The sequence below is a fragment of the Benincasa hispida genome, chromosome 12 (assembly GCF_027475165.1).
Source record: "Benincasa hispida cultivar pf3 chromosome 12, pf3_genome.v1.1, whole genome shotgun sequence".
NCBI classification, from domain to species: Eukaryota; Viridiplantae; Streptophyta; class Magnoliopsida; order Cucurbitales; family Cucurbitaceae; genus Benincasa; species Benincasa hispida.
The window spans coordinates 43,012,496-43,021,536 of record NC_143489.1 but is presented as its reverse complement, the minus strand read 5'-3'; the positions used below and the strand labels follow the sequence as shown (position 1 = coordinate 43,021,536).

The window sequence follows — 9,041 nt, the reverse complement described above, 5'->3', positions numbered from 1 at the left end:
ACAATAGATTATAGTCCAACTATGACTAAACCCCTTTCGGGCCAAGAGAGTATGTGGCGCCACATTGTTCAAGCCCCAGAATCAACCCTTAAGGGAGCAATTTATCTACTTACCCCAACCTCGAGGAAAGAGTGAATTTCTTTTTGTGTAGCTGTGTTCCCAGCTCCTCAATCAGACGAATCCCCAAAATGGTAGACTTATTGAGTCGACGATCTGACCACTCTCACCCACACAAATCAAAGGACCGCCCTCATAGATAGGAGTTCACAACTCACTCAGGATTCAGGTCATGTTACCTATGGTCATCTTGTTGAAATGTAAGTCTCTATTATGAACGATGTTATATAATGAGACTAAATATTTCGTGGTCCAGTCTTATATAAACTCCTTTGTATAGAATATCCCAGCTCACATGTCTATACATGAAAGATCAAGATTAGATCATTTGTAACACTTTACAACAATTGTAACACCTACAAAGCGGGCCATAATCGTAGTGTCACCAGGATAAGGTACCCAATCTTATCCATCTACTATAGACCATTAGGTTATCACTAAACATGATCCACCCGTATGTCTCTCCATATATGTTTAAGCTACAAGATGACATTGGATGTTAGTTTATTAGTTTGTGATTAATGCAATTAAAATATGGAATAAAATATCATATATTTTATTAAATAAACAATGAGTTTGTTCAAAACAGTTACAAATTATAGGACCCTACAAGATTTAGAGCATCAACCCCAACAGTTCGAACTTTACATGCTTGCAAACCAAGCTGTGAAATCTTTGACCTATACTTCATTACTAGTTTTATATATCTATGTTGAATTACTTTTGTTAGTTAAAATCATTACCCTTATTTCAGCCTTCAACTTTAGTTCTTTACTTCTCAAGGTTGTGATTACATTATAAACAAAATTTGAATCTCTTCCATATTTCAATGCTGCCTTCACATCTTTATAGCTCTCATGAAGAGAGTTCATCAATATGGTTGCTTCATTATCCTACCCTAGCTTGTCCCTTGTTTGAGCAAACTTAGTGGTGAGTTTCTTAGACTCATCAAAATGAGTGTACTCAGCTAGTTAAGTCATATAGCATCAACTAATAATTTAGAGAATTAGACCTCCCATAATTATTGAACTAAAAATAATTGATCTTTATTGATCTTTCAACATAGTTTTTTTTTTTCCAATCTATCTGGTTGGTTTAAGCATGATCGTAACCACTTTAATAAGCTGATGAAAATCTAAATTCTCAGTATTCTAATAATAATAATAATAAAACTTTATAAATCGAAATATTAAATATTAAAGATGAAAAGCGATGCAACATTCAAAATTTCCTAAGTAAATGAGAAAACGAATTTGAAAGTCCAACTTTGACCAAAATTCAAGTCGCAATACAAGATGATCAAACCTGATAGAACAAAATTAAAAACTAGGAAAAAGTTCAAAGTTTGAGGAATGGACAGCACATAAATAAATTTTTATAAAGAAAGAAAGAAAAGAACTGCCTTATATATATATATATATATATATATATATATTATAATTTTTACAAGTAGTGTAAATGTTCCTTCTTTTGTACAGTTACAACACACCTTAGCCTAAATCAGGCAAGTAGCTAAGCAAATTAACGAAACCACATAAATAAACAATCATAAGCTGAATCATCAAAATTACATTCTTCTTGTTCTCTGTTCTTAACGAGGAAACTAACTAACAATAACTAGAAGCACTTCCATTTTACTGTTCTTGCATCAATGGCAGATAAACTAGCTCCCCTCCTTTGTAGCATAGATCAAGATCTACTCTTGAATTCCAATAATTACAGAAAAAATGTCTCGAGTCGAGCTTTTACTGCCGAGATTGTGCAAAGAACCAGAACCGGATCCTGATTCCTCAGCAAGCCATTCAACTAAAGGAGACATGAACATATATGGCTATTTTCAGCAACAGAATCTGGGAGAATTGGGAATATAACATATGTGTCAAGTCAAACGAAATAGAGAACAAATAATATGTATGCAAATATGGTAATTTTTAGTGTCGAATGAAGTCAGAAATGCTACCTTGTAAATTCAACTCTTGACAGTTTAGATCCTTCTGCCTGGCCTGTTGTAAGGAGATGCCGACCCTGATAAACTGGAAACTGGTCTTTTAACAAACGAGTGATTTAAAAGATCGGCAGCAGTAGGACGGTCCTTTGGATTAACTTGTAGGCACTGCAGAATGAAATCCTGTGCATCTTTTGGAAGAGACTCGGGAACTGCAGGCGCTTTGCCTTTTCCGATCCTAAATAATGCCTGCATATGCTGGAATTCAAAGGAAAGCAGTTTTAGAACCTTAAATAAAAATAATGGTTATCCTGTCTCCTATCGTAACATACAAGAATAGTTTGAAAATCACTCATGGACAATAGAAAGCTGAGCGTGGCAAGTTTTTGAACACCTTCAAACCATTAAGCTTGTATTATCTCAGTTTCAATTCAAGCTGTGAGCTTAGAAAATCAAACAAACAGCAAAAGCAAAGTTTGTAAACGAAGGAGAATAAAGGTAGCACGTACAGATTCGAGTTCTGAATATGGAAGCTTTCGAGTTAACATTTCCAATACTGTGCACCCAAGGCTCCAGATATCTGCCGGAAGACCATATCCTTGACCCTTCCCATTAACCACCTGCACAAATCACAGTGTTGACAGGTGAGAAATGCGTGAGTACTAGAACATATGTTCGAGAATATTAGTAGGATATTAGTAAGAGTATATAGTGGTAATTGGCTAAGGCGCCTTGATTATAAATAAAGGTTGGTTCGTGAGAGGTCAAATTTTGACAAGTCAGTCCATAATAGGTTGATTGTAGGAAAGAAACTTAGCCTTCTCATAAGGCTATTGATATTGTAATTTCTTCATTGTAGTACTATCTTTGTTCTTTCGTTATATTTCTTGTGTTTGGATATCTAACAAAATGTTTTTCAAATAAACTACAAAACTATATACTTAATTCATTTTCTTGACTTTAAGGAAGAAGGCAAACCTCAGGTGCCATCCAATACGCAGTTCCCTTACAAGATTTAACATCGTTCAATTTTGTTGCCTGAAAAGTATAAAAACAATGATTTTAAGTCACAAAAACAAGGCCAAAAACAAATATGATAAAATGAATTCGGGAGAAACCTTCGCCAAACCAAAATCTGCAAGCTTCACAGATCCATTCACGTCCACCAATATATTAGCGCATTTGATATCCCTTTATGTCAAAAAAAAATAATAAAAATAAAAAAGAAGAAAATAAATATATATTAAGAGGAGGGAAAGGGAGGAGGAAAGGTGCACGTGGGAGAAAAGCAAGAGTTAGAGCAATAAATATGATGTTTTCCTCAATAAAAAATTAAAATATTTAGAAAGAAAAGCGGAAAGAAAAAACCTCATTTGAAATAATTAAATATGATGTTTTAAGATGTATATGAACAGAGGAATTCTAAATATAATCTAATCAAGAATTTTACAGATTTTTTAATAGAGGGCATCGTATATTTGTTGCATATGCTTTAAGAATCATCGTATTTTTTTTAATAACTGAGAATATGATATAGGGGGATGAGATATCCCCACAGGACTTTAGGGTTACCAAAAAAAAAAAAAAAAAAAAACCCAATTGGTCAAAATACGTTTGGTGTCATAATTACAAAGAATCATTAAAAATTACCCCATAAGGCCATAAGTGGGCCAATGTTATTCTCTCACAACACCCCTAATTTCCCCCAAAAATGTTCGATTTCATCCTATATGAGGATTAAGAAACTGTTTTAATTTTTTATTTTAAAAAAAAAAAAGGTAAGAACATTAATGGATAAAGGCAGTTATGTTATGCTGTTTTACAGACAATTAAATTTCCAAAAACAATTTTAAAATAGTAGCTACACAAAGATGTTAAGAACACTGTTGAGTTAAATATATTCCAGAAGGAATTTAAACTGTTGGAGGATTGACTTTAGCTTCTTCCAATATGATCAAGTGAAGATCAAATAACGCTAAGAATCAGAGGGTGCAAGAAATGGTGAAAGGTTTTCTACTTTCACTAGGAAACCAAGAAAAAGTAGCATGGACTTGACAACTGAGAAGATTCTTTCCCCCTTCCTCCCTATCCACAGCAACGGTATTAAATATGAACACAATGAATACAGACTGATTCATAGAAGTCTCAGGCTACTATCATATTAAGATACAATGATATGAGTACTGAACCAAAATAAATTATTAAAAAATGCATATAAATGTGACCAGTATTGGTAAGTGGTAAATAGGATAAGATGTCGAACAACTTCATTCACAAGCATAATTCATAAACAATTACATATTAGATTCATTTGTATACCTGTGAACCACATTTCGCTCATGAAGATACTTTAAACCAGACAGAATCTGCCTTGTGTAAGCAGAAACAATGGAGTCCATAAGGCTTGTCCTCTGATATAGACTCATAAGGGAGCCTTGAGATACAAGCTCGAGGAAGATATAGAGTTTTGACCCATCCTGCAAATAATAATCAAATAAACTATTAACTATTAAATATATGAAAATTTTACTGGTTAAGTAGCCCAAAGAGCGTAAACTACAGTAATTTTTATTGCTCCATTAGCTAAAATTGATGAATGAAAAATTTAGATAGCCATGCAAGGATCCGTGGTATGGCTTGATTTAAAGTTCAATTCTAAAAGAGAGCAGGAAAGTTGATTAGATAATGTGTGCCCCAACATGTGATTTCATTTTTCGGTGATAACAACACACGTTCCAAACACCCATCAGTGCACCTACCAACACACTTCCAAAAAACGATGGAAAATTAAAATAGCACAAGGTCGGGCAATTGGCATGTCATGTTAGTAAAACAAACCACTTTACACATGCTGGCAGAAAAAAGGCATTAAACAATGAAGTAGCCATCAAGGTAAAACTTGTATGTTGATATTTGGTTCATGATATGCAAGTAACTTTCCAAATTTCGACTTTCATGCTGTTATGTTTCATGTGTGTACTCAGGTTCGTTGAAAAGCATATATCATACAGTTAAAGGTAAGTTTTATGTCAACCAAAAACATTGTATTGAATTAATTGACTTCAGACAAGTTTGTAAAAAATTGTAGAAACTAAACTTCAAGCACCAGAAGATAAATTACATAGAATTACATGAGGCTTTCTGAAGCATATAAAACTCATAGGAGATCATAAGCTTAATATCATGGCCAAAGAAGATGCAAAGAGAAGGGGGAAATCATGGTGAAAAGGAAAACAAAAAAACATAAGCATCATGGTGCAAATAACAATTCAGGCAAAGCTTCGAATTTGTTTGTGATTCCAGGGGAAACTAACATTGATTTGAACATTCCATATCCTTTGTGTATACTCAACTGTAATTAAAAATGTATCAGGTTATGAAAGACAATGGAGAAAGATCAGAATTGGAGGAAATAGATTTCATTTCAAATGAAGAATATGCTAAAAGACTACAACCAAGATTCTTTAGTCTTCATAGAGGGTTATAAAGATAGATTTAATTTAACTAAAATAATTAAGCACATTTTTTTCGAACCATGAAAAGAAGATATAAATGCCTAAAAACTTCAATTCTTGAGGATCAAGAAGGCCAATACCGAATGTGTGCCATAGTACTGAACTATGTTCTCATGCTCAAACTCACTTAGAAGTGCAATCTCCTGGAAGAAAAATCAAATGAAGATGTGAGAAAAGCAAGTAAAGAATAAGATCATCAAGGCTTCACTCAGAAGATTGATCACAATTTCAAATCATAACAAATAAAGCCCCATTTGATAACGATTTCGTTTTTAGTTTTCTGCTTCAGAATTAACGCTTGATTACTCACTATTTCTCTAGTGCAACTTTCACCTTTATTAAAGAAAGGTTTGAATTCTTAGTCCACTTCCAAAACAAAAAACAAATTTTCCAAAACTAAAAAAAATGTAGTTTTTAAACTTATTTTCCAATACAAATGTTAACTTAACTTAACAATGATGAAAATAGAAGACAAAGTTGTTATCAAACAGAACCTAAACTTCACAGCAAAACAAAAATATTGTCATGAACAAGTGTAAATCACCTGCTGAAGTTGATAGATACTTTGTCTTCCCTGACTATCTTCATCGAGCAGTGAAACTTCTTTCAATGCAAAAAATGTCCCATCCCTACAAAAGTGAAACAAAATCAGATGAATTGTCCGAGTAATCAAAAATTGAGGCGGGGTTTAGGATAAGTCCCTTCCTATCAAAAAAAGAATATCAGATCAGCCACCGGATAATTCCCAGTTCAGAAATGCCAGAGTCATATCAATCGTGCGACGAGTCCCTCCTATCTACAAGGACTCCATAGTAAACAAAAGTTGCCAGGGAAAATAAGGTAGGAGAAACACTACATACTGTGAAATTGCTTCGTATACTGATCCAAATGAACCGCGCCCAAGAAGCCTGCCTACCACCCAGGATGTGATAATGGGATTACCTCTCATATTGGGTGAAATATTTGCAGGCTCCGTAGTACTGCTCGAAGAATCATCGTCATTCGAGGTCGTGAAGGAACCCCAAGACCCAATGAGCAATGCATTCTCCACGGGCCTTACAATATTTCCTTCTCCTTCTCGATCAACTAAAGGTTCCACTCGTTCTCCTACTTCCTCCTGATGTTCATCATCAACTAATGGAGCAAAACTTTTCAAAATGTCCCAAGTGGAGCAAGTATTATCTAAATTAGGAAGCCGCATGGACGGCGGCGGCTTGAGTAAAGGAGGTCGAGCACCATTGATTCCACTTCTCGAACTACATCCAGTAGCAGTAGCCATCCGGCGTTCATTCAACTCTGCAAATTCGGTCTTAGGCGTGGACAGCTCGACGCTAATTCGAACTGAATCCTTAACCCTCCGACACAATTCATCTTGAATTTCTTTATCTTCCTTATCCTTATTAATTTCCTCGGTCTTCGGGGAACTGTCCATAGGATACATCCTCGACCTCGGTAGAAGCTCGGAAGATGAACGAACCTTTCTAGCCTCCCAAGCCTCCATGGGAATAGCAAAGTCATCAGGGCCATCTAACCCTAAAGTCCGACATATGAGATCAACTTCACCGTCAAGCCCTTTAATCCGAAAACTAGAGGGATCGGGGGTCTCCATGGAGCGAGTATAGAGAGACCCAGAAGAATCATCAAGCGAAGAAGACGAGGAAGCAGCATCATAGTCAATGTTCTTAGCCGCATTAAGTCGACCAAGCTTGGGTTTCCCTGCGATTTTCCTCGGATCCATGGGTTTTCCTTTCTTCCTAGGAGAGAAAAACTGAGGCAGGCGATGCATCGAAACTCAAGCCCATTAAACACTGTCCCACCAGCAACGGCAAGAAGACGAATCCCCAGATGAAATCACCACTCCACAAACGAAATTAACAAATTCAAAAGGGAAAAAGAAAACTCTGAATCGTTGGAAATGGAATTAGCCTCCAAGTTTGAGGAAGGGAAGCTGGGAAAAAGAGGGGATAGAGAGAGAGAAATGAGAAGAAGAAGAAGAAGAAAAGGGTTGAAAGATGGACTGAATTGGACTGGTAAACGCCGGAGAGAGAGAAAAACGCGGTGCTACGTGGCAGTAAAAGTAGCCGAAACAACAGCCGAGCCGACGGCGATTGGCTGCCTATCTTTTGTTGATTGTCCGATACCCAGTCCAGTATATTTCTTCCTCTCGCTGACGTACCCACTTGCTTCACCGGCTTACATATGATTCGTCCTTTTTTTCCTTTTAATTTCCATTTTTAAATCGGTGAAGTTCGATAAATTTGGAATTATATATATATATTTTCACTGTCGTCTCATTATTATCATTATCTTACTTTTTCTCAAATTCAAACCCCACTTTGGCCACTTCCACCCATACACTCACTCGCACAATCTTTTCCTTCTTGCTTCCTCGCATTTTCACGCAATAAATATCTTTTTTAAATAATAAATTACGAAGATTTAAAGTGATATTAAATTTATATTATCAACCTTCAACTCAAATATTTGATTCTTCTACTTTACAGATTATAGAAAATAAATTGAAATTATTGTTACGAAAAAAACCTCTTAATGATATTCTTTAAAGTTCAAAGGTAACTTTTTACAAAATCTAGATACATGATTCTCTCAATGCAACTTCAATTATTTTGTTCCAATAACATTTTGTTCATGTACTTTTTAATTGGGTAGTAACTTGGTTCATTATATTAACTTTATTACGTCACTAAAAATATTGACTAAATTATGTCAAAATTAAAAGTATAATTACTAAATTATGATGTACTAAAATTTAGTGACTAAATCATATATTTAATAAAAATACAATGAGCAAATGTGTTTTCTTTGTTGTCAAGGTAAGTTTAACTCAAAGGTAATTGATATGATCTTGTCTAAAATTTTTTAGAATTAAAATTTTAAATATATTAACAATTATCAACTAAATTTTAACCATTAAAATAAACATAGCTGAACTAATAAATAATATGTATTAAGGTTTACATCTTCGTCCTACAAAAACTAAAATTTTACAATTAAAAAAAAAAAACTTGATGTCTTTTTATTGTAAATTGAAGACCAAAAGAAATAGGAACCTAAAAAGGTTGATTCTAAAGACAGAAGTACAATTATTGAATGATGCAAAAGTTCTCATAAAAAATGCAAAAGTTTATGCTTATTATGAATATTATAATTATAAATAGATGTCTATTGCTTAGTGTTCCAAAGTATGTGCCACCCTTCATGTTGTCTATGTCTTGTAATTATTCATGTTTGGTGTCTATGTAAGTCCACATCTTACTTACCACTTTGCCTTTAAATAGTGGCATTTGGTGGATCTTAATATCACACATACATTGGTGAAAATTTCACTACAAAATTCCACTAATTTTTATATTATCCAATTTTATAATTTTAATTATTTTATATTTTTAGTTATTTTATTTTATATATTTAAAATTATTGTATAAATATATTATTATATTATA

The 9,041-nt window shown here is 34.1% G+C and overlaps 1 protein-coding gene across 1 annotated transcript; it reads right to left on the bottom strand.

Annotated features, from left to right (window-relative positions):
- Nucleotides 1-1,476: 1,476 nt before the first annotated feature.
- On the bottom strand, nucleotides 1,477-7,818 carry LOC120067062 (mitogen-activated protein kinase kinase kinase 1-like). The gene is made up of 9 exons (XM_039018442.2): nucleotides 6,438-7,818; nucleotides 6,122-6,206; nucleotides 5,658-5,720; nucleotides 4,382-4,539; nucleotides 3,181-3,253; nucleotides 3,041-3,100; nucleotides 2,572-2,682; nucleotides 2,078-2,320; nucleotides 1,477-1,967 (listed from the first exon to the last, which is right to left on the bottom strand). Exons 1-8 carry the CDS (start codon nucleotides 7,361-7,363, stop codon nucleotides 2,102-2,104), a joined length of 1,695 nt encoding a protein of 564 aa, XP_038874370.1. The 5' UTR covers nucleotides 7,364-7,818; the 3' UTR covers nucleotides 1,477-1,967; nucleotides 2,078-2,101.
- Between the last annotated feature and the right edge of the window lie 1,223 nt (nucleotides 7,819-9,041).

Coding starts and splice junctions, on each gene's coding strand:
- LOC120067062 (XM_039018442.2), bottom strand. CDS start 7,363: ATGCATCGCCTGCCTCAGTTTTTCTCTCCTAGGAAGAAAGGAAAACCC. Junction 3,254..4,381: donor GAGCGAAATGTGGTTCACAG/GTATACAAATGA, acceptor TTTGACATAAAG/GGATATCAAATGCGCTAATA. Junction 2,321..2,571: donor CATATTCAGAACTCGAATCT/GTACGTGCTACC, acceptor TTTGAATTCCAG/CATATGCAGGCATTATTTAG.